The sequence below is a fragment of the Scyliorhinus canicula genome, chromosome 14, assembly GCF_902713615.1.
Source record: "Scyliorhinus canicula chromosome 14, sScyCan1.1, whole genome shotgun sequence".
Taxonomy (NCBI): Eukaryota; Metazoa; Chordata; class Chondrichthyes; order Carcharhiniformes; family Scyliorhinidae; genus Scyliorhinus; species Scyliorhinus canicula.
In genome coordinates, this window is record NC_052159.1 from 9,048,056 (window position 1) to 9,072,012 (window position 23,957).

At 42.8% G+C, this 23,957-nt stretch overlaps 1 protein-coding gene across 3 annotated transcripts in view; it reads left to right on the top strand.

The window, feature by feature from the left end:
• The window catches only part of uvrag (UV radiation resistance associated gene), a 368,181-nt gene that overhangs the window by 302,224 nt on the left and 42,000 nt on the right, over window positions 1-23,957 (top strand). Inside the window, exon 14 of one of the 3 annotated variants that reach the window (XM_038817640.1) lies at window positions 1,441-1,495. The exons of 1 other annotated variant lie outside the window; for it this stretch is intronic. In XM_038817640.1, coding sequence (XP_038673568.1) covers window positions 1,441-1,446 — 6 coding nt within the window. In that variant the 3' untranslated portion in view covers window positions 1,447-1,495. Of the gene's footprint in view, window positions 1-1,440; window positions 1,496-13,104; window positions 13,218-23,957 lie in introns of those variants that run through there. One more of the 3 variants, XM_038817641.1, reaches the window with a different exon arrangement.

The following is a 23,957-nucleotide window of genomic DNA, read 5'->3' on the forward strand; positions in this document are numbered from 1 at the left end:
CTCTCCCTTTGGGCACGTAAAACATTCAACCATAGCTCGAACATTAATCCTGTTTCACAATATGGTCATACTCATCTAAATAAATGTAGGCAAATAGGAAGAGCAACTTTTATAATTGCCTGGTGTTTTCACTGATGCATTTCATTTTTAATAAATATAACGGGGAATAATTCTTAATTTTGGCTATTTGCATTTTCCAATGCATACTGTGCTCCAGCAATTAAAAAGCAAAAATGGTGATGACATTTCTTTAGGCATTTAGTATATTTTCCGTAGTTCATGTGGCTACATTATCATTTCTTTTTAAACTAAAATTATACTTCACAATGTTTTTATGGTTGAAAACACCCATGTTGCATTTAGTACATTGATATTTTGTATCTATTTTAAGTTTGGTTTTAATTTCCCAAATGGCACTGTCTAGACCTGATAAAAGTATGCTATTAATTTCATGGTTGGTCTGGATGCCATTACTTATCTTGGTTTTCTTTAAACGTCGCAATCAAAAAATGAACAACTTTCTACTACAAGAAATTATTAACACAGTTCACACATATTTCTCTCCTTCCCTCCTGTTCCAGATTACATTAAAACAAAATGAACCAAGAGCTGTTGCATTGACAATTATAATTAAACTTCAGAAATTGAATAGTGTTATCATTATAATTCATGGAAGGAACTTTCAAATACCTTGCTGTTATTTTCTCAATCTGTTAAAATTCCTGCCATTGTTGGAGATGTCGCAAACCTTGAGTATTGCTTCTATCAAATCCTAGGAAATGAAGGAAAGACCTGCATTTCTATAGGACCTCTCAGGATGAACCGGCACTTTACAGCTAATGAAGTACTTTTGAATTGTAGCCACTGTTGTAATGCAGGGAAGCTCATCAACTAATGTGTGCTCAGCAAACTCCTGCACATGTTGATTTTTTTTTTTGCTCCGTTTGGTCACCTCAAGCTAGGTAATTTGTCCTTCAATGATGGAAAAGCAATCTATGGCTGGCACTCGTATCTAAGAGGGAGAGTACTTAAAGTCTTTAGCTATAAATGCAAGTTGTTTTCATCGAATAAGTGAGCCCATTCCTTGTGGGCAAGCAAAAATTCTGTGGAGACACTTAACTGAGTTGTCAAAAAACATTTTGTTTCACCAGTATTTTTGAGTTTCAGCCAATTAGTGTGTATGGAAAATCATTCTCTTGTCCCACGTGCCTTTATCAATCAAAGCTAACAACAAGCAGTCATGGGGCTAGCTATAACATAATTAGATATGGAATAAAGCTTTCTCAATTTGTCCCAATAATTTACCTATATTCATTCTATCAGAAGAACACACTGTAATTAAAGCCATTGCACCACTGAGATTCTCCACTTACCGACTATCATGTTGCTGCTCTGGTGGAAGTGCTATAATGTAAAAAAAAATGTTGTCTTTGCTTCCAGGAGTAGCAAGATTCACCAATAAAGCTGTGTTTCATCAAAGCTGCCACAGCCCAAGGTAGAAAGATTAGCAGTAACTCATGGATGCGTTATATAAAGTTTTCAGTTAAAGTTAATCCATTGCAAAGAAAACCTCAGTTGAAAGAAGATAGTCACTTTAATTTGGGAATTTAATTTATGCACAGTATGACCCCACAATATGAAGCAAGATGATGGTGACTAGATTATCTCTCTTAGTGATGTCTGTTGAGGACATTAGTACTGACCAGGACCATAAGGGAATCTCCACTGCTCTGTCTTGAAATAGAGCCGTGGGATCTTTCTTTGTCCACTGGATTGGACAGGCATCGCGTCCGTTTAACAACTCATCCTAAAGATGGCACTCCCAACAGTGTAACACTCCCTAATACTGCACTGAAGTGTCAGTCTACATTCTGTGCTCCAGTCTCTGAAGTGGGATTTCCATTGAGCCATGGCAAACATGCATAATGCATTTTTTTTTTAAGTTTTGAATTTAGCCTGAATTCTTTCAGAAGCAAAATCTGGTATTTCGATCAGTGCATACTTAGTTTTATTATCTACATTTCCTTCTAAACCTCAACATGTTTACATCCATTCAACTCCTGGGGAAGGGAGATAGTTTCTGGGATGTCTGTGTCTTTAAGAAGCTTGTCTTGATTTAAACATTTAAGGAACATTCTTGCAGAAATTGGTGTCTTATGTAATTTAATTGGTAAATTACATATTGGCAATGGTGAATTACATATTGACCTATAACCACCAGTTAAAAATGTTGCTGTTAATAAACATGTTCAGTGAAGCCCTAGCCCCCTCTATTCCATTAACTGTGCCCTCCCACGTCACTCCAACCTGCCATATGATCAGCAACTTTGGTCTCACTTTCTGGAATTCCTTCCTCAAACTCCTCACTTCCCTCTCTCTCCTCCTTACAACTAGCCTTTTGACCTTGCTCGGTTTCCCTGTGTGCTTGGACCCATTTCTTTAATAAACAAGTGTAAGTTTTGAGCAGCAAGGTTATCCAGAACTCTGTTTTAAGCTGTGATGCAGAATCAAATAGCATGACTTTGAGGGGCCAGTCTTTCATATTAGCAATCAGCGCAGTTATTTAATCTCCTTATTACTACATCCTTCCAAAGCTCTGTGTAGACCACTATCAGCCTTTTTTCTCTGAATTAATTCCTTACATGAGTCCTGCCAACTGTTGGTGACCTTCATGGCACTCAAACCATGAGGAAAATCATCTCAAAAAGCAATGCAAGACAAATATTCATTTTTATAACTGGCTTTCGCTCCATTATTGTTCTGCACAGTGTATTCCCAAACAAATCTTTGTGGAGAGCATTAAAGTAACTACATTAACTAATAATTCCAAATGGACACTACAATGCAATCCTGAGAGTGTTGCAATGATGAAGGTGCAATCTTTTGGGTGTGATATTAAATGGGAGCCTGCATCTGCCTTTTCAGGTGGGCATAGAAGATCAAATGGCACTGCTTGAAGAAGTGCTGGGAGTTTGAGTTCCTGGGCCAACATCCCTCAACAGCCCCACAAAAAAAGATGAATTGCTCTTCATCTCCTTTACCATTTGCTGTGTGCTTATTAGATGCTGTGATTGCCTGTCTAAAAGTGGTAACTATCAAACAAAATTCATGAAGAACTTTGTGGCCTCTAAAGTCTGAAATAAATCCAAGTTCTCTCTTTGATGAAACTTGTGCTCTTATAATCAGAAGAGAAGAATCAGGTTACAGACTCCCTGGTGTTATTGTCAAAACATACTAGCTGCTATAGTCTCAGTACCCCACCACCCCACATCCAACAGGGAATGTAGCTTAGCGACAGTTTCAACGATTTAAATTCCAAATATGTGGATGTTTTTGGCAGTCTCTAGGCAGTATGCAAATGCAGTTTATTACTGATTGACTCAACTGTAAGTTGTGAATGTAGCTGGTTTAAAGAGGACAGTTTCTTTTTTTATATTTTAGAAGATGATTGTGATGGTTTACCTTCTGATGAATTACTTTTTTTTTAAGTGCATTTCAATGAAATGCTTTTTCCTTTGTGTTTAAAATTGATCCCAGACAGCTGGCTGGAAGCCAGTAACAGCATGTAGTCTTTGAAGTCTTCTCCACCTGGAGATGAATTTTTATTTATAACTTGTATTTGAGGTAACTTGATACAGCAGAGCTGAAAGTTGTAGCAGGTGCTATCACTGTGCTGAGATTCCCTTTTTGCATATTGGCTCGGCTGCAAAAGAGGAAGGAATCTGTGCAGTCCGCTTCACTTCAAGCACCAAGCATTTTGTTTATAAATTTCCTTTCATTGAGGTAACATGTCAGAGGACTTGTTTCCCCCATTGGGTGCAAGAGAAAGTGTTTGCAGTATTCAATTGGCTGAACTGTGTGCTGGTTAAGCCCTTAGTAATGAACAGTATATGAGCCTTTCCTCATCATTCAAGTGGCTCATCTGGCTTTCGTACTTCATGTTGGAGAGGGTGGAATACGAAGTCAGAGTTCCAGTTGCTGATGACTAGTCAGTGTTCCACCTGTCCACATGTGGACATCAGGAAGATGTCTAGAATGGATTTAGCTGTGAACTGAAGAAACCCAACCTTGCCTGCATCCAACAACTACACATAATACCATCCTTGCCTTAGCTAAGAGCTAATTCAGCACAAAATGAGTGTTAAAGTTAAGATTATTGTTCTATACAGCTCAAGCTGCTTGCTGTCTTCATCGGTTCAGCTACCAGACAAGCTAAACTGAAGTGATTTTAAGCATAAATGTCAGATAGGAAAACAATTCCTCAAAGCCCTAAATCTACCCAAAACTTGAATACTTCAATTGAGATGCACTCCATCAGCATTTTCACCTTCAGGTTTGTATGATATAGTGACCGTATTTCCTCCGGTCTTTATCATAGACCTTTCTTGACTTTGATTAATCACACTTTGTTATTTTTCCCAAGGTCCACTGCTATGTTCCTTCTATCTACAACCTAATTGTACCATCTCCTACTCTAAGAACTTGTTTGACATTACCTGAGAAACTCTATCTAAGTCCCTTAGTTTATCATTTCTCCAACGATTTTTTTGTATGCAAGGCTGGTTTTACTGGCATCTGTGAAAATAGCAAGGCTAGTGTTGAACTTAGTGCAAATCCAAACTGACTCCAGATTTGGAGAAATGGAATGAGCCTCCCTCCGTCACATACGTGACCTGGCTCAGACTTTGCATTACTACTTCAGTGTCAGAGTGTGTGAAGCCATCTGATGCTCTCACTATACTTGTAATAGTGTCACCTGACTTTTTCTTCTACTCCTCAACTTTGGTTGGTCTGTGGATCTTGTCCTCCACCTGAGATTCTTAATTTTTTTTAAATGCTATAACTTGCGTAGAAAGAAAATAGGTTAATTGTGCTCATGAAGATGAATTATGTGATTTATTGCTTATTGAACACATTAATTTTCAGTACCCTCTATTAATACTGATGGCACTCCAGCTCACTGGCTTGACCAACGCAATTCTGAATCCTGTTTTCTGCTCAACCTAGTGGATACCCAAGATGTTTTATCATTTATGGGATGTGGGCATCGTTGGTTAGGCCAGCATTTATTGCCCATCCCTAGTTTCCCTTCTGAAGGTGGTGGTGAGTTGCCTTGTGGAACGGCTGCAGTCCTTGAGGTGTAGGTACACTCACTGTGCTGTTAGGGAGGGAGTTCCAGGATTTCGCCCCAACGACAGTGATGGAACGGCGATATATTTCCAAGTCAGGATGGTGAGTGACTTGGAGGGGAACCTCTAGATGGTGGAGTTCCCACGTATCTACTGCTCTTGTCCTTCTAGATGGTAGTGGTCGTGGGTTTGAAAGGTGCTGTCAAAGGAACCTTGGTGAGTTCCTGCAATGCATCCTGTAGGTGGTACACACGGCTGTCACGTCGGTGGTGGAGGATTTGAAAGAAGGAGCAATCCAGCGTGGCTGCTTTGTCCTGGATGGTGTTGAGCTTCTTGAGTGTTTTTGGAGCTGCACTCACGCAGGTAAGTGGAGAGTGTTCCATCACACTCTTGACTTGTGCCTTGTAGATGATGGACAGACTTTGGGGAGGTCAGGCGGTGAGTTATTTGCCATAGGATTCCCGGCCTGTGACCTGCCCTGGTAACCACAGTATTAATATGGCTAGTCCAGTTCAGTTTCTGATCAATGGTACCCCCCCCCCAGGATGTTAATTGTGGGAGATTCAACAATGGTAATGACATTGAATGTCATGGGGCGATGTTTAGATTCTCTCCTGCAGGAGATGGTCGTTGCCTGGCACTTATGTGGCGTGAATGTAACTTGCCACTTGTCAGTGCAAGCCTGGATATTGTCCAGGTCTTGCTGCATTTGGAAATTGACTGCTTCATTATCTGAAGAATTGTGAATGTGCAGAACATTGTGCAGTTATCTGTGAACATCCCCACATCTGACTTTATTATGGAAGGGAGATCATTGATGAAGCAGCTGAAGATGGTTGGGCGTCGGAAACTACCCTGAGGAACTCCTGCAGTGATATCCTGGAGGTGAGATAATTGACCTCCAACCACCACAACCATCTTCCTTTGTGCCAGCTATGACTCCAACCAACAGAGAGTTTACCCCCTGATTCCCATTGACTCCAGTTTAGCTCGGGCTCCTTGATGCCATACTCAGTCAAATGCTGCCTTGATGTCAAGGGCAGTCACTGTCACCTCACCTCTGGCATTCCGCTCTTTTGTCTATGTTTAAACCAAGGCTGTAATGAAGTCAGGAGCTGCGTTACCCTGGCTGCACACAAACTGAACGTCCGTGAGCAGATAATTGCTGAGCAAGTGCGACTTGATAGCACTGTTGATGAATCTTTCCATCACTTCACTGATGGAGAGTAGACTTATAGGGTGCAATTGGCTTGGTTGCAGTAGTCCTGTGTCTTGGTCTTGGGCAATTTCAGGTAGATAGGGCCGTAGCAGTACTGAAACAGCTTGGCTAGGGGTGCGGCAAGTTCTTGAGCACAAGTCTTTAGTACTATTGCCGGAATATTGCCAGGGCCCATAGCCTTTGCAGTATCCAGTACCTTCAGCTGTTTTGTTTTTAAAATTTAGAGTACAAAATTCATCTTTTCCAATTAAGGGGCAATTTAGCGTGGCCAATCGACCTACCCTGCACATTTTCGGGTTGTGGGGGCGAAACCCACGCAGACACGGGGAGAATGTGCAAACTCCACATGGACAGTGACCCAGAGCCTGGATTGAACCTGGGACCTCGGCGCCGTGAGGCCGCAGTGCTAACCCACTGCGCCACCGTGCTGCCCTCTTCAGCTGTTTTAAGACTGACATCTGTGATGTGGGGGGGCATGGTAGCACAGTGGTTAGCACAGTTGCTTCACAGCTCCAAGGTCCCAGGTTCAATTCCTGGCTTGGGTCATTGTCTGTGCGGAGTCTGCACATTCTCCCAGTGTCTGCGTCGGTTTCCTTCGGGTGCTCCGGTTTCCTCCCACAGTCCAAAGATGTGCAGGTTAGGTGGATTGGCCATGGTAAAATTGCCCTTAGTGTCCAAAAAAAGGTTAGGTTGGGTTACTGGGTTGCGGGGATAGGATGGAGTTGTGGGCTGAGGTAGGGTGCTCTTTCCAAGGACCGGTGCAGACTCGATGGGCCGAATGGCCTCCTTCTGCACTGTAAATTCTATGAGCTCCAGAGTAGACAGAGATGGATCATCCACTCGGCACGTCTGGCTGAAGATTGTTGCGAATACCTCAGCCTTGTCTTTTGCACATATGTGTGGGATCTATCCCTCAATGCCAGCAAAACTGAAGAGCTGGTGATTGACTACACACACCTGTCAGCAGGAAACGGAGCCGAGGTGGAGATGGTTAGCATCTTCAAATTCCTATGGTACACATCTCCAAAAATCTGTCCTGGTCCATCCAGGTCGACGCTACCACCAAGAAAGCACAACGGTGCCTATACTTCCTCAGGAAACTAAGGAAATTCGGCATGTCCACATTAACTCTTACTAACTTATACAGATGCACCATCCTATCTGGCTGCATCACAGCCTGGTATGGCAACTGCTCGGCCCAAGACCTCAAGAAACTTCAGAGAGTCGTGATCACAGCTCAGTCCATCACAAGAACCTGCCTCCCATCCATTGACTCCACCAACACCTCCCGCTGTCTGGGGAAAGCGGGCAGCATAATCCAAGACCCTTCCCACCCAGCTTACTCACTCTTCCTACTTCTTCCATCAGAGTGGAGATACGAAAGTCTGAGAACACGCACGAACAGACTCAAAAACAGCTTTTTCCCCGCTGTTGTCAGACTCCTAAACGACCCTCTTATGGACTGACCTCATTAACATTACACCCCTGTATGCTTCACCTGATGTTGGTGTTTATGTAGTTACATTGTGTACCTTGTGTTGCCCAATTATGTCTTTTCTTTACTTTTATTTCATTTTCATGTACTTAATGATCTATTGAGCTGGTCGCAGAAAAATACTTTTCGCTGTACCTCGATACACGTGACAATAAACAAAATCCAATCCAATCCTCCATCATTGAGGATAGGATTATTTGTGGAGCCGCTGCCTCCAGTGAGTTGTTTAATTGTCCACTACCAATAACGGCTGAATGTGGCAGGACTGCAGAGCTTAGATCTGATGCGTTTGTTGTGGAATCACTTAGATCTGTCTATTACTCTCAATTATAGGGGCTGGTTCAGCACAGGGCTAAAGAGCTGGCTTTTAAAGCAGACCTGGACAGGCCAGCAGCATGGTTCAATTCCCATACCAGCCTCCCTGAACAGGCGCCGGAATGTGTCAACTCGGGGCTTTTCACAGTAACTTCATTTGAAGCATACTTGTGACAATAAGCGATTTTCATTTCATTTCATTACTTGCTGCTTATGCTGTTTGGCAACAAGTAGTCCTGTGTTGTTGCTTCACCAGGTTGACACATCATTTTTTGGTATGCCTGATGTTGCTCCTGGCATGTTCTCCTGTACTCTTCATTGAACTGACTGAAGATGATAGCCAGAGAGTTGTAGAAATGAATGTAATGCTGGAGTGAGTATTTGAAAAGCAGACCATTGCACTAATTAAGGGAAGAGTGGATTATTTTTGGATTCTCTCGCAGCAACGTGCCTGAAACATTATGGGCCAAATGACTTGGGGAGGCAATGGTGCAGTGGTATTGCCACTGGACTAGTAATCCAGAGACCTAGCGCAAGATTTGGGGACCCAGGTTCAATCGCACCACGACGGTGGTGAAGATGGTGAAATTTGAATTCAATAAAAATCTGGAATTAAAGTCTAATGATAATGAAACCATTGATTGGTGTAAAACGCCTCTGGTTCACTACATCCTCTCTACTTTTCTAGCATCTCTTTCAACCCCTCTGTTATTTCTGTGCTGTCCAATTGCTTGTTGATTTCCATTGCTGGATGTGAGACAATTTCAAGACTGAAACGGTGCAATGGGGCGAGGATTGACATGATGGTTGCATGTGTTATGTGGGGGGAAAATGGAAGTCTTCCAATGTGTACACTGAACAATGTTGATCTTTAATTTTATAATCATTATTAAAGTATTAACATGTCACAGTGCAAGTTTAACAACGAAGGGAACCTATCAGCCAGCATGTTAATTATATAAAATCCAAAATAAATAGTTTATGGTTAAAAGTCTGCACTGAAGAAGCATTGAGGATGGCAAGATAACAGAATGTAGTCTAGGTGGGGGACTCCGATGTCAATCACTAAGCGAGGCTTGATAGTACCTCTGCTGACCAAACTGGATGAGCCCTAAAGGACATTGTTGGTAGACTGGGTCTGAGGCCAGTGGTGAGAGGGAAAAAAGAGGGTTAAACCTTCTTGACCTTGTCCGCACTCTACTTGTTGCAGATGCACCTTTCCATGACAGCATTGATAGGCGTGACCACCACACAGTTCTTGTGGAGACCAAGTTCCGTCTTCATATTGAGGATACCCTCCATTTTGTTGTGTGGCACTACCATCAAACTCAATGGGATAGATTTCAAATGTATCCTGCAACTCAAAACTGGCCACCAATGAGGTGCTGTGCGTCATCAGCAGCAGAACTGTAAACAACCACAATCTATAACCTCAATCCCGGCATACCTCGCTCTGTGTCATTACCATCAAGCTGGTTGAATTAATGAAGAGTGCAGGAGGACATGCCAAGAGCAGCATCAGGCATACCTAAAAATTAGGTGTCAAACCACATTGACACTATCAACATGAGATAGACAGAGCTAAGAGATCCCACAACCAATGGATCAGGCCTAAGTTCTGCAGTTCTGCCATATCCAGTTGTGAATGGTGGTGGGAAATTAAGCAAACTGGAGGAGAAGGCTCCCCAGATATATCCATCCTCAAATGATGGGTGTGCCAACGCTCCAGTGCAAAAGATAAAACTGAGGTATTTTCAAAAATCTTAAACCAGTAGCGCCAAGTAGATCATCTAGCTTGGTCTTCTCCTGAGGACCTCAGCATCACAGATGCCGGCCCTCAGTCAATTTGATTTACCCCATTTGATATCTAGAAATTACTGAAGGCACTGGATACTGCAATGGTTACAGGCAGTGTAACATTCCATCAATAGTTGTTCCAGAACAGCTTCAATACTGGCACCTACCTGGCAATATGGAAAATTGCCCAGGTATGTCCTGTACACAAAAAACAGGACTGCAGGATTGAGAAGGCAGCATACGATAATTGCCTTCAGGGTATTTTTTTAAAATATAAATTTAGAGTACCCAATTTTTTTTCCAATTAAGGGTCAATTCTGTGGCCAATGGACTTACCCTGCACATCTTTAGGTTGTGGGGGTGAAACCCACGCAGACATGGGAAGAATGTGCAATCTCCACATGGGCAGTGACCTGTGCCGTTAGTCAGCAGTGCTAACCACTGTGCCATCGTGCCGCCCACCTCGAGGGTAATTAAGCATGGAGAACAAATGCTGTCCTAGCCAGCGATGGGCACATCTCGTGAAGGAATATTATTTTAAAACTTTCCTTACATCAACTGAATACAACTGCAGACATTTGTGAAAGTACAACTTCCACACAAAGCTATGATTTTTGATGGAGAAGTGACTTTCAAGTCCTTCAAGTTTAAGGGACAACCATGTCTTGCTTTTTGCTGGGCGGCATGGCGCAGTGGTTAGCACTGCTGCCTACGGCGCTGAGGACCCGGGTTCGATCCTGGCCCCAGGTCACTGTGTGGAGATTGCTCATTCTCCCCGTGCCTGCGTGGGTCTCACCCCCACAACACAAAGATTTGCAAATTAGGTGGATTGGCCATGCTAAATTGTCCCTTAATTGGAAAATAAATAATTGGGTACTCCAAATGTTTTAAGTATCTTGCTTTTTGCTCAGTATTGCTATCAATAACTCCCAATTGCTGGCAATGAACTAAAGCTTCCTTTATTGGAGAGAGGAACTGCAAAGATTTCTGGAAAAGTCTGTTCACTGGGACGTCCTTGGGAAATGTAATTTGCGATTAAAGCTGTATATGTCCGCCTGCAAGCTGCGATAACTTTTTAAGAGCATTCCTCTACCTAACCACCTGTTGCTTTATGTGATGCCTCTTGTCACATAAAGTTTCTATTCCTTTGGGTTGTCAGCCTAGGGGTCTGCACATTATCGACAAGACGTCAAATAAATTCAAGCCTAAAAGACTGGCAATATTAAAGGTTGTGTGGGATGTCCTGGTGCATATATTATCCTGCTTTAAGCCCCAACACAAATGATGAAACTGGTGGATAATGTGTGGCAGAGAACATTCTAATGTGAAATGATTCCCAGCCATCTAGGAGCTGCCAATCTATGAATAATGGTAGTAATAACCTGTTTGTGGTTTAAAGGAGGAAGGAATATTTCAACCAAAAGTATTCCTTTCTTTTCCTACCCCACTTAACAGAGAAAATTGTTTTTTCATATGTATATATATATATATATATATATATATAATTTTTAACTCGCCTTCCTCTGAAAGTAGCTGTTCATATCTGTCATAACGTGACTACACACCATTCCACACATGTTCCATCTCATCATACAGCCTTACCGCTAATGTCAGATACAGAAGAACTAGGAAGTGGATCCGCAGGGAATTCTACAGTCCACTGTAGGGTTGGGTGTTATGCATTAGGTACAGGCGGCAAGACATTGCTGTTGACTTGTATCTTGTACTCACCTGATACCCTTGCATGATTACTTTACAGAAAGGATAATGACCCCATAGATGATGTTAGTTGGGTGCTAAATATTGGTCAGGACATGAGGGTAAAGCTTCCCTGCACGTCTTAAAAATAATGCTATGGAGAAGATAGACGGGCATGATCTAGCGTTTCATGCAAAAAATGACACCACCTCAGTCATGCTCTGGGGAGCGTCAGTCTCAATCTTGGTGCCAAAATCTGAAACCCACCATTTTCTGAATTTTGATGCAAGAGTGCTTCCCATTGAAGGATGGGAGGAAGAAGATGTGGGTGTAGCATTTCTTTTTATCTTTGGCAGGATGTCCAGAGAAGAGTCGAGGGTACCACAAAATGTTTTGCTGCAAATGCACATTCAGCCGGAACTTTTCAAGCTTGGCCAAATACTCACCTGTGCAAATGAATTAAGCAACTATTCCACTGGTTCCGATCTCGTTCAAGAGGGCCACAGTGAGATCAAAGCAGCTATCTGAGTAAAAGCCCAGTTTGTTGATCCTTACAAATCCTGCATTTGAAAGTAAGAATTTACCTGAAGGCACAGCTGACATAGACTCTGGTTTTTCCACAATTCTCGAGTGGATAATAGTATTTTTTTTAAATTCCTCTTCATGTAAATGAATTCACATCAGAAACTTGGATTAGAGTAAGTGCGGTGTTCAGTATGCTTTAATTCTCAACTGAGAATGAGAAAAGGCCGTGAACACCAGTAATCTGTTGCTTAATCCATAACTTCATTAATCAATTAAATCTGTTTGCATGTCCATCTCTCTGGGTAGCAAGATAAAACTGATCCTGGTTCTAAATAAAATTTATTTCTTTTAGACTATCTGCTAGGAATTTTTTAATGGCAATTGTCAGTTTAAGTCTTTGCAAGTCTAAATTCTTGAGATAAAACTTTGGATGTGTTATTAATGTAATGCAAGGTCTCGGTGAAGGAAGTGGATTTATAAACCAGCTCGTTACCACAGCCTGCAATCATACAGGACCTCTTTCCAGCACCTGCCAGCTGGTGTTTGCCATTTCGATAAACTCTGTCATTATAATCAAAAGTTTAAAATCCTGTTGCTCTTTTATCTTCAACCAAATAGTCATTCACTCAACTATAAAGGGACTCTGCTGTTCCATTTACAGTAAATTGTGCTTTTGGGAGACACAAAATAATCTCCATTCCGTTCCAAGTTTGAGAATGAGTCTTTTGCATATACGTGAAGTGAGCTGCGTTTTCTGTTCCTCGCTGTAAAATTGCATGCAATATTGAGTACAGGAATGGGTCATTCAGCCCAGCTGGTCAATGCTGGTGTTTATGCTGCATGTGAGCTAGTAAATAGAGATGTGACAAGTCTCAAAGATTTTGGGATAGTAATACGTTTATTGCCTGTACCTGTGTTTTCTTCAGTGATTCTTCAAGCCAAGGTCCTGTCAGCCACGTCTGGACATCAGAAATCCCATAACCCAATTTGCAGGGCATGGAGCTGCACTGATGGTCTGGCTGGCATTCCTAAAGCAGAGTAACAGGTCATTCACCTCATTGATATTTGGGGAGTATTGATGTGCACAAAATATTTGCTCCATTTATCTGCAAGGCTGAAACAGCAGTTAAAAGTTGTTAATTGTATGTGCAGACTATGGAACATTTCTTTTTTTTTTTTTTTTTTTTTTTTTTTTTTTATTGGAATTTTTTGCAGAAAATATAACAAAAAGTATAGCAAAAAGCAGTAATATGCAACTAACAGCCCCATAACACCCACAATTCCCCCCATACCGTAACATCACATGTATCACATTCCCCCACCCCTCCCCAAACAAGAGAACTTAACCATAAATTAAAATTAGATAAATCAAATTTAAATAAAATAAGCTAACATAATCAACGCCCACCCCCCCCCCCCCCCCCCCCCCCCCCCACCCCCGGGTTGCTGCTGCTACTGTCCCAGTACCCTATCGTTGAGCCAGAAAGTCGAGGAAAGGTTGCCACCGTTTAAAGAACCCTTGCACCGATCCTCTCAGGGCGAATTTAACCTTCTCAAGCTTAATAAAGCCCGCCATGTCATTGATCCAGGTCTCCACGCTTGGGGGCCTCGCGTCCTTCCACTGTAGCAAAATCCTTCGCCGGGCTACTAGGGACGCAAAGGCCAGCACACCAGCCTCTTTCGCCTCCTGCAATCCCGGCTCTACCCCAACCCCAAAGATCGCGAGTCCCCATCCTGGCTTGACCCTGGATCCCACCACCCTTGACACCGTCCTCGCCACCCCCTTCCAGAACTCCTCCAATGCCGGGCATGCCCAGAACATATGGGCATGGTTCGCTGGACTCCCCGAGCACCTGGCACACCTATCTTCACCCCCAAAGAACCTATTCATCCTCGTCCCAGTCATGTGGGCCCTATGCAGCACCTTGAATTGGATGAGGCTAAGCCGCGCACACGAGGAGGAAGAATTTACCCTCTCCAGGGCATCACTATGGAACATTTCTAAGCGACATGACCTGTTGCACCTAATTTCAGAACGTGCATTGTTTTGACCCTGATGAACTCTTAGTGAGGTACCCATAGAAAACATTTTTGTGCATATTAGACTGGCAACAACTTAATGTACACTTGGACAAACATTTAAATATAAAGTGATTTAAATACCATTGGATTATGAAACTTCAAGAATGTTGAAGATTACACATTATGTACGTCAAAGGTAAATCAAGTTTAAATGGCCTTGATTTGTTCACATGTGTTGGCAGTTCTGTAAAAGTTAGACCCTGCCTATTGTGTTGGCCCTTAAAGACGTCCTTTGTAGTCTTCAAACAAACTTTAAAAGAAACTTCAAAGCAGTTTTTCAAGGCTGCCTTGTTTTGTGTTCATTTTCGCTGTTGGTTCTGCACCGAGACTCCGCTTCCCACTTTCATCCTGTAATCCCGTTCCTTAAATAACGAGTTAAGTTACCTCCTTAATTTTGTTTCTGATTTCACTACTCAGTTTCTTGACATCCTTACATTTTTTATGATTTCACAATGTTTTAAATACCACTGAATTACAAAATTGCAAGAATATAGAAGGTTGCACCTCATATAGATGTCAGTGACAGCGTCTCATGCATTGTGCAGTAGAAGAGATTCTGCTGTTCCAAAAAGATATCCGAGGTCAAAGTGTATTCGACTTTCAGTAGCTACCCCGGAGTGGCTAACATTAAACTAAACAGCACCAGCCTTCCCACTATCACTTGCTATAGCAATTGAGGAATTGCTCAGAGCATTGAGGGATAGGCGGAGGCCTTTCAGCCTTTCGGACCCATTCAGGCAGGTCATGGCTAATCTGTATCTCACCTAAATTTACCTGCCTTTGATTCCTAGCCCTTAATACTTTGATCTAACAAATATGTTGAAATCAGTCTTTAAATTTTCAGTTGTCCCACCGTTTATAGCCTTTTGGGGCGAGAATTACAGATTTCCACTACTTTTAAGGGAAAGTGCTTTGTGATTTCATTCCTGAATGACCCAAGTCTATTTTTCAGATATGCACTTGTTCTGGGTTTCTCCACCAGAGGAAGTTGTTTCCCAGTATCTACACTGTTGAATCTTTTTTGGCATTTTAAGAAATTCAATGAGGTTTACCTCCTAAATTCAGGAATACAAGTCCTTGCATTTTAACTCTTTACGGCCTGAAGTCATCTGGTAATATGCATGATTTTTACATAGCATATTTTGCACAGAAACAGGATTTTGGGTGAACTGGTCATTGACTGTGTTTAATCTCCGCACTAGCCTCTTCCAATTTCTCTCCATCTAACACGTGTCATCTAATCTGAGGTTTCAGCCATGTCTCAGTTGATACAAGCGTCACTTTTGGAGTCAAAACTCTGTGCCTCTGTACTTCACTTTCCTCTTTTAGAAATTCCTTAAAACCTACCTCTTTGATCAACTTATTGGTCACCTGCGCCTATGTGGCTCAGTGTGGTAGTTTGTTATACAATACCTCTGTGAAGTGCTTTGGAGCTATTTATTTGGGGGGAAAAACTATATAAATACAAGCTGTTGTCATCAGAAGGTTCAAGCCGCAACCTGTTATCCAGGGGAGGCAGTGGTGTAGTGGTATTATCACTGGACTAGTAATTCAGAGACGCAGAATAATGTTCTAGATGGTGAAATTTGAATTCAGTAAAAATCTGGAATTAAAATGATCACCATGAAACCATTGTCGATTGTTTCAAAAACCCATCTGGTTCGCTAATTCTATTTCAGGAAGGAAATCTGCCATCCTTACCTGGTCTGGCCTACATGTGACTCCTGGCCCACAGCAATATGGTTGACTCTTAACTGCCCTCTGAAATGGCCAAGCAAGCCACTTAGTTCAAGGGCAATTATGGATGGGCAGCAAATGCTGGTCCAGCCAGCAACACCTACATCCTGAAAATTATTTTTTTGAAATTATATGACTGTGGAAAATTGCCCAGTTTTGTCCTGTCCACAAAAATGAATTACCGCCCAATTTATCTACTCCTGATCATCAGCCGAGTGTCATGATACGCAGACATGCAGATAATGATGTATAGACAGGTACACACAGGCAGCTAATGAACACAGAGAACAGGACATGACCAATGAGCAGGCAGGACACTCGGGTGGTATCTCACTATAAAAAGCATGAGGCACTCGTACTCCACCTCCACTGATGAACATCTACAGAGCGAGTCAGGGTGTATTTACAGTATCACCCCTCCAGCACGAGGCTGAGAGCTGGTCTGGTTCAGTCAGACAGAGCAACCACACTTAGGTTAGCAGAGAGTCAAACTCATAGAGAACTGTGCTAACTGTGCTACAGGTTCAATAAATCAGATTGAACTAACTTCAAGGTCTGGAGTATCTTTTGGTTAAAGCTGCATCCAGTTGCAGCCTGTGTTATCCCAGAGTACATAAAACGACACCGAGGTGATGAAAGTGGCTGTCATCAGTGTTATCAAGAGGCATTTACTGAGCAATACCTGCTCACTGCTCAGTTTGGGTTCTGCTTGGGCAACCTTTGTCCAAACATGGGCAGAGGAACTGAACTCTATGTGAGAGTGACTGCACTTCAGATCGAGGGACCTTTTGACTGAATGTGACGTCAGAGCGCTAGCAAAACCAAAGTCAATAAGAAGTTGTGGAAATTCTCCACTGGTTGAATACATACCTAGAAAAAATGGTTGTTGTAGGCCAATTATCTCCATCCCAGGGCATTGTCGCCAGAAACGGCCCTAGGGTTGCTGGCGCCCCGGGCAAGCTGAACTTCGGCGCCCTTCGGGGGGGGGGGGGCTCCGTTCGCCGGGGGGAGCGGGGGGGGCCGGAGTGACCTGGTACATGATCGGGATCCACCGATCGGCAGGCCGGTCTCTCTGTCGGCAGGCCTCCTTTCTTCCACCGGCGAGCCTGGATCCATCCGCCATGTTTGTACGGGGCGGCCACCGCGCATGCGCTGGTTGGCACCGGCCCAACTGCGCATGCGCCGGGTCTCTGACGCCGGTCACGCACTCCTTGATGGCGCCCCCAGCACATGGCGCCCCAGGCGACTGCCCGAGTTGCCGGTACCTTGAGCCGGCCCTGATTGTCGCAGGGGTTCCTCAGGATAGTGTCTTAGGCCCAACAGTCTTCAGCTGCTTCATCAGTGACATTCCCTCCATCATAAAGTCAGAAGTGGGGGTATTCACTGTGTAATGTTGAGCACCATTCATGGCTCTTCAGATACTGAAACACTGTCCATATACAGAATGACCTGGACAATGTTCGGGCCTCGGCTGATGAGTGACAAAGAACATTGAACGGAAACTGAACTGGACAAGGCATATATTATATCAACATCATCCAGGACAATGCAGCCCACTTGATTTGCACTCCACCCACCACTTTCAGCATGCATTTTTTCCACCACTGATGCACAGTGGCTCCGCAACTGCAGCAACTCGCCAAGGCTCCTTGATGACACATTCCAAACCTGCGACCTCTATCATCTAAAAGAACTATGGCAGAAAATGCACAGGACCACCATAACCTGCAAGTTCCCCTCTGAGTGACTCACCATCCTCACTTGGAACCAAATCATTGCCCTTCACTGTCACTGGATTAAAATCCCAGAGATCCCTTCCGAATAGCACTGTGGATATGTATACCTGCACTACATGGACTGCAGTGTTTCAAGGAGCTGGCTCAACACCACCTCGAGAAATTGAGAATGGGCAGCAAATACTGGCCCATCCAGCAATGCTCGCATCCGTGTAAGAGTTTTTTTAAATCTCCATGCGAGGGACTTGAGCATGAAATCTAGGCTGAAACTCGAGCATTATGGAGGGAATGCAGCACTGCCATAGGTACTGTTTCTCAAATTGGATATTAAGCTGAGGACTCTGTCCACCGCCTCACTCAGTTAGACATAAAAGGTTCCATGGTGCTACTTCAAAAAAGAGACTTTTTCTCAGTGTCCTCACCAATATTTATCCCTCAATCAATGTGCTTAAAACATTTTTTTTTCATTATCACATGGCTGACTGAGAGAGCTTGCTGTGCGCAAAATAGCTGCTGGTTTTCCTACATTACAACAGTGACTGCACTTCAGGCGAACTTCATTGGCTATGGGATGTCCTGAGGTGGTTGTGAAAGGTACCATATAAATATAGGTCTTTCAAATCAGTTAACCCTAACAGCATATCCATCCAACCCTTTCTCCCTCTGACTTGTCTTGTTTCCCTATAAATACATCAAATTCCAACAGAAACAGTTGTCCAGAAATGGAACAGATTGGCCACATTCCACATGCCATAGAAGATGGACCTTCTAAACCCCAGTGAGCTTTTGCATCAATTCCAGCTCTTTTCCCCTCAGAGCCTCTTGCATTTTGAATATCTCCAGATGGCTGCTGCACTGATATTCATAATTTTTAGAAAAGTCTCTACTTCAGTGAGCATTTCCTTCCCTCGCTTTACACGGCAGAGAACTAGAGATCAATCTTGACGCAGTTTTTCAACCCTTCATTCCCCTGGTTGATTTAGTGTTAAGCTTGAAGTTTGTTGCTCAGCAAGACTGGATTTCTTTGCATTTAACACATTTTTAAATTGTTTCTTTGACTCAAAGCAGTGAATTCAATGTGTTGGTGCGGGGCTAACACTGACTGGTTTAACATAATCAAACAGTTTTTAATAAATTCCCTAATTTGTTACAACTTGTTTTGTTGTTCCTCAATAAATTTGCATATTGTAGTCTCCCGCACCAACCCCTCTATTTATTTTATTTCTTTGAAAGGATAGGTTTAGTTGATGGGCACAGAGCATGAATCTTCAATGTACAAGTGGTGTTGAACCAAATTATTTGTTATTTTCAAGGACAGGAGGACTACATAACTAAAATGCACAATGTTCTATTCTGCTGAGATGGAACTGTGTCCCTTTCAAACTGTAACTCCAAATCACCCCACATGAAGTAACTGGATTCTTGTTCTGCATCTGTAATAAACTGTGACTTCCTGGGATTGTGACAAATTAATTTCATTAATCCAGGCTGTTAATCCATTTTGAGACCAAAATTTGAAGTTAACCCATTTATCAATATGAAAATCTGTGTTACTTCCTAGCAGGGTATGACCTATTGAAAAGCAAGAGCTCATTCCGCTTATATTTTGGCCACTTTTACGACCAAAGTTGGCATGATTCCTGTTGAGCTAACCTGCTGGCTGTCTGAGTTTACTAAGCTGTATTGCAGGAAAGTTATGCTCCTATCTAAAGTGGAAATAATTCAGAATCCTTTTGTCAATCTCCTCATTAGCCTGTGGAGGATGAACAGAGGAGGAAACATTTAGGTCAGCCTACTTTGATATGCCCTCATTCTTTATAAGCAGGTCAACCTCCAATAAAATTTCCTTCTCTGACCTGTATTCTGTTCTGGGCCATTTACTAGGCCACTGTAGGAGCTAAAGGATTAGATTGTGGTAACTCAACAGGTAGGGATTTTATTTATCTTTGTGCTGTGCGCACTCAGGCTCAAATACAAAGCTTGTGCATCTGACTGATGATGTTACCAGTGGCTTACCTCTTAAAGGGACACTGCCTCAACATTACATATAATACATAACACCCCCCCCCCGCCCTTTTCTCTGAAACTTTCCCTTGCGTAAGCACCCCCTATTAGATTTACATAGTTGCACAAGCAGCAAAACCTTTTACAGAGAAAAGAAAAACTTTCCAGTAGACCCAAACACATTTTTTTTAATATATAAATTTAGAGTACCCAATTATTTTTTTTTTCAATTAAGGGACAATTTAATGTGGCCAATCCACCTACCCTGCACATCTTTGGGTTGTGGGGCGAAACCCATGCAGGGGAGAATGTGCAAACTCCACATGGACAGTGACCCAGGGCCGGGATTTAAATCCAGGTCCTCGGCGCCGTAGGCAGCAATGCCAGCCACGTGCCGCCCCTTACATGATACACATTTTAAGAAGAGAGTCTGTCCAGTAGGTATCTGTTTAGCACTAGCTGTCTCCTTACTTTGGGTATAGGATTGTTCCCCACCTTAGGGATGCTAGGGACCTCAGGTAAAGAGGTTTCATCCCTACAGAAAGTCTCTTCCACAAGGTGGTATCGCCAATGACCATGGTGGCTTGCCGAGGGGACGGTGTACTGACTTCAGGTAGTACGGCCGAGGGCCCTCATTGATGCCCTGTGGTGATGGGTGGTTCCAACACTTGGGGGTGTGTCGCTAACAGCTGGTCAGCATGACGTCGCCACACAATCTTGGCCTGGGTTTGGACCATCCTTTATTTCTTCAAGTAGCAAGAGGTCAAGCATGGTTCATACCTTCCTTTGTAACTGCATGTATGCTGGTGAGTCTGGGTAGTGGCATGAGATGTGTTTCAGTACATGGCCAGGAAGCTATTGACGCAAGGAACTAGTGACCCCGCCACCTGTGAAGCTTTCAATAAGTACTTAAATGATTACACAAATCTTTCCCTTTGGTCGAGGCATTGACGTACTGTGCCGAATGTCGTTCCATTCCATGTAGTCTGTGGATTCGTATGCGAGGAACTGAGGACCATTATCACTAACAATCTGTTTAAGGTTTCCAAAACTCATGGAAATTGTGCAGTTTCTCGATGGCTTGTTCAGCTGAAGTGGGCTTCATTGCCGCCACCTCCAGCCACTTGGAACGAGCATCATCCACCAGCAGCAGCAGTTGACCCTCAAGGGTGCCAGCAAAACAAGTGTGGATACGTTGCCACGGCACCCTGCGCTGTTCCCAGGGGTATAATGGTGGTGCACTCCTGATTTTGGCACAAGCTCACTTTTTCTTCAATCGAGCATTTAAACTCGACCACCAAAAATAGCTCCTAGCGAGTTCCTTTATCCTCACCAGTCCTGGATGGCCCTGGTGCATTTGCTCCAGTACATTTTGTATCTGAAGTTCAGAGGAATGATCACCTGCATCCTCCATAGTAAGTAGCCGCTCTGAACTCACACCGCTGGGAAAGAAATGGCTTCAATTCGAGATAATTCTACCGGCCCTCCCTTTCAGGACCAGGTCCTCCCATCTGCCTCAGAACAGGGTCATTTCTGGTATGATTCTTAAATTTTACTGCCGTTACCAGACATTTTCAGATTGCGAGAAGTAGAGAATCTTTAACCCGCTGCTGGAATGCCCTCCACTCGAGGGCAGGATCAGTCTGGATGATGCATTTAGCCTGTCAAACCCATTATGTATTTTTCAACTTTTCTTTCGTGACTGCATAATTTTCCTTTGCATAATTGAGAGGAAGGACACGGTTATCATGCTTCTCTTAATTCCAATATTTGAGACACATAAGTAATACAAACCCTGGAGTAACGGCTAACATTTCTCTTTCTCTTCTCCCCCCCCCCCGGTCCTTGAAGTTTAGAAGAGCGAGGGATGACCTTACATAAGATCCTGCGGGTGCTTGACAGGTTAGATGGTGAGATGTTTTCACTAGTGGGAGTGTCTTGAGCAAGGGGATATAGTTACAAGATGAAAGGTCAGTCATTTAAAACTGAGGTGCGTAGAAATGTCTTCTCGGAGAGGGTAGTGAATTTCTGGAATTCTCTGTCCCGGTAGGTGTTAGAGACTGGAACATGAGACATATTAAATGTGGATGCGGATAAATATTTGGTAGATCGAGGAATAGAGGGCGATGGGGAAATGGCACAGGAAAGGAGTTGAGGCCAGCATAAATCAGCTGTGATCAAAATGGATGGTAGGGCAGGCTTGAAGGGCCTGATCGCCTACTCCTCCTATTTCCTGTGTCCTATCTGTAGGAGAGGCACTTTATACTTGCTGTGTCGCTGGTTTTATTTGACTGATCTTACTCTACTTTTTGTTCTTCACAAAGGACAAGAGTAGAGTGAAAGAGTAAGAGGATACGAAAGCAAATAAAAGTGTGTGGGTAGGTTTTAGAAAGCATTGTTGAGATTAGGACCATATAAATGTAGATGCATGTATAAAAAGACATTTTTATATATGTTATATTTTTGTGAATTCTTTGTTTGAGTGTGACTTTCTACATAGCACAGATGTCAGTATTCAGACCCTGGTTCTGAATAAAGCCTTTAATCCACACAATTGTTTGCTCTGTCTTGTTTTGAATGGCATCCAACACTCCACCCCTCTTCTTGTGTGGGAGAATTTTTCTAACCACTGCTCACTTCTCATCTGTTTGTTGTAGGGGAATGTGATCACTGCAAATTGTACTCTGTTTAGCACTCAATATCCTTTTTCATCTTGCCCAGTAATTTTTATATTTAAGTGCACACTGGATTCTGTAAAACAAAGTACTACTTAGGAATCGAAAATAGTGTCAACAACTCTTGTATGCCTTTTATGAAACCAGTTACTCCCCCACCACTAAACACCAAATTCCAACTTCCTTCTCACCAGCCCTAAAGTAAATCATGAAAACCTTAATCTAGTCTTTGAAATAGTGTGAAATACTATCGTAATCCGCTGAGGTTTCAAATTATGATTTCTTTTTCAAATGTAGAATGAAAGCCTTCATGGTATTCATGGAAACAAAACCATGGTATTGAATGAACTGTATCATCGCTGTCCAGTGGAAATATTATTTTTCACAGGCTTTTGTTTCCTGTCTCATTACTGTCATTGAAGGTGCTTATGTTGATGAACAGAGACCTGCATTCCCATTGCAGAACCCTTCTGTAAAGCTACAAATCTCAGCTGAAAAATGACCTCATCTCTGTATACTGTTATCTGGGAGCAAACTTTTCACAGTCCCACCTCGAGAGGATTTAAACAACTAAGAAAAGTTCACTGAAAGGACAATGGGAGATCTGACTACAGCTTTGAATAGTTTAATACGTTATTTTTAAAAATAAAATACTTATGGGCCATTATTCGGAGCAATTAAATTACCAATTACTTATTTGCTGGTAATGAAAAGTTGGAATAACTTTTAAACATATAATTCTTTTTTTTTGCCAGTTTTATCTCTCTCTACTCCCCCCCCCCCCCCCCCCCCCCCCCCCTTTCCTCTTCCCCAGATCCTTGATGGTGCTGGTATATGACTCTGAACTCTGGATATATTGTTTGACATACATGATGCAAACTGTATAAACTAGGTGCATTTTAGCAAGTTGGTGGCTGTGTTTGATTGCAATGGAACATCACAATTGACGTGAAGCAGATTTAAATTGCAGATCACTAAAGGGCAGTCACCAACAAGTTGCATTTATGTAACAACAACTTGCATTTGTATAGAATGAGAGCAAAAACTGTTGAAAATACTCAGGAGATCTGGCAGTAACTGTGGAGCGAGAAACAATTAACGTTTCAAATCCGTCACCTTTCACCAGCACTGTAGGTCAGAAGCTTATCTTTAGAAATAAAATGAGATGCCAAAGTTGCAAAGAGTCTGGTTCAGCGTTAACCTGCTGCCAGGGAGTTAGGAACATAAGAATTAGGAGCAGAAGTAGGCAATTCAGTCCTTTGAGCCTGCTCTGCCATTCAACCAGATCATGGCTGATCTCTTCCTGGTCTAAAATCCACCTCCCTAACTGTTCCACATATCCCTTTAACCCCTTTTTTTACCTATCTCCCTCTTGACACCATTTAATGATTTGGACTCGCTGCACTCTGGATCAGCGATTTCCAGAAATTCACCACCCCCTGCGAGAAGTAGTGCCTCCTCCTCTCAGTTTTAAATCTACCACCTCTCAACTTTTATCTATGACCTCTCATTCTAGATTGTCCCATAAGGGGAGACATTGGCCCT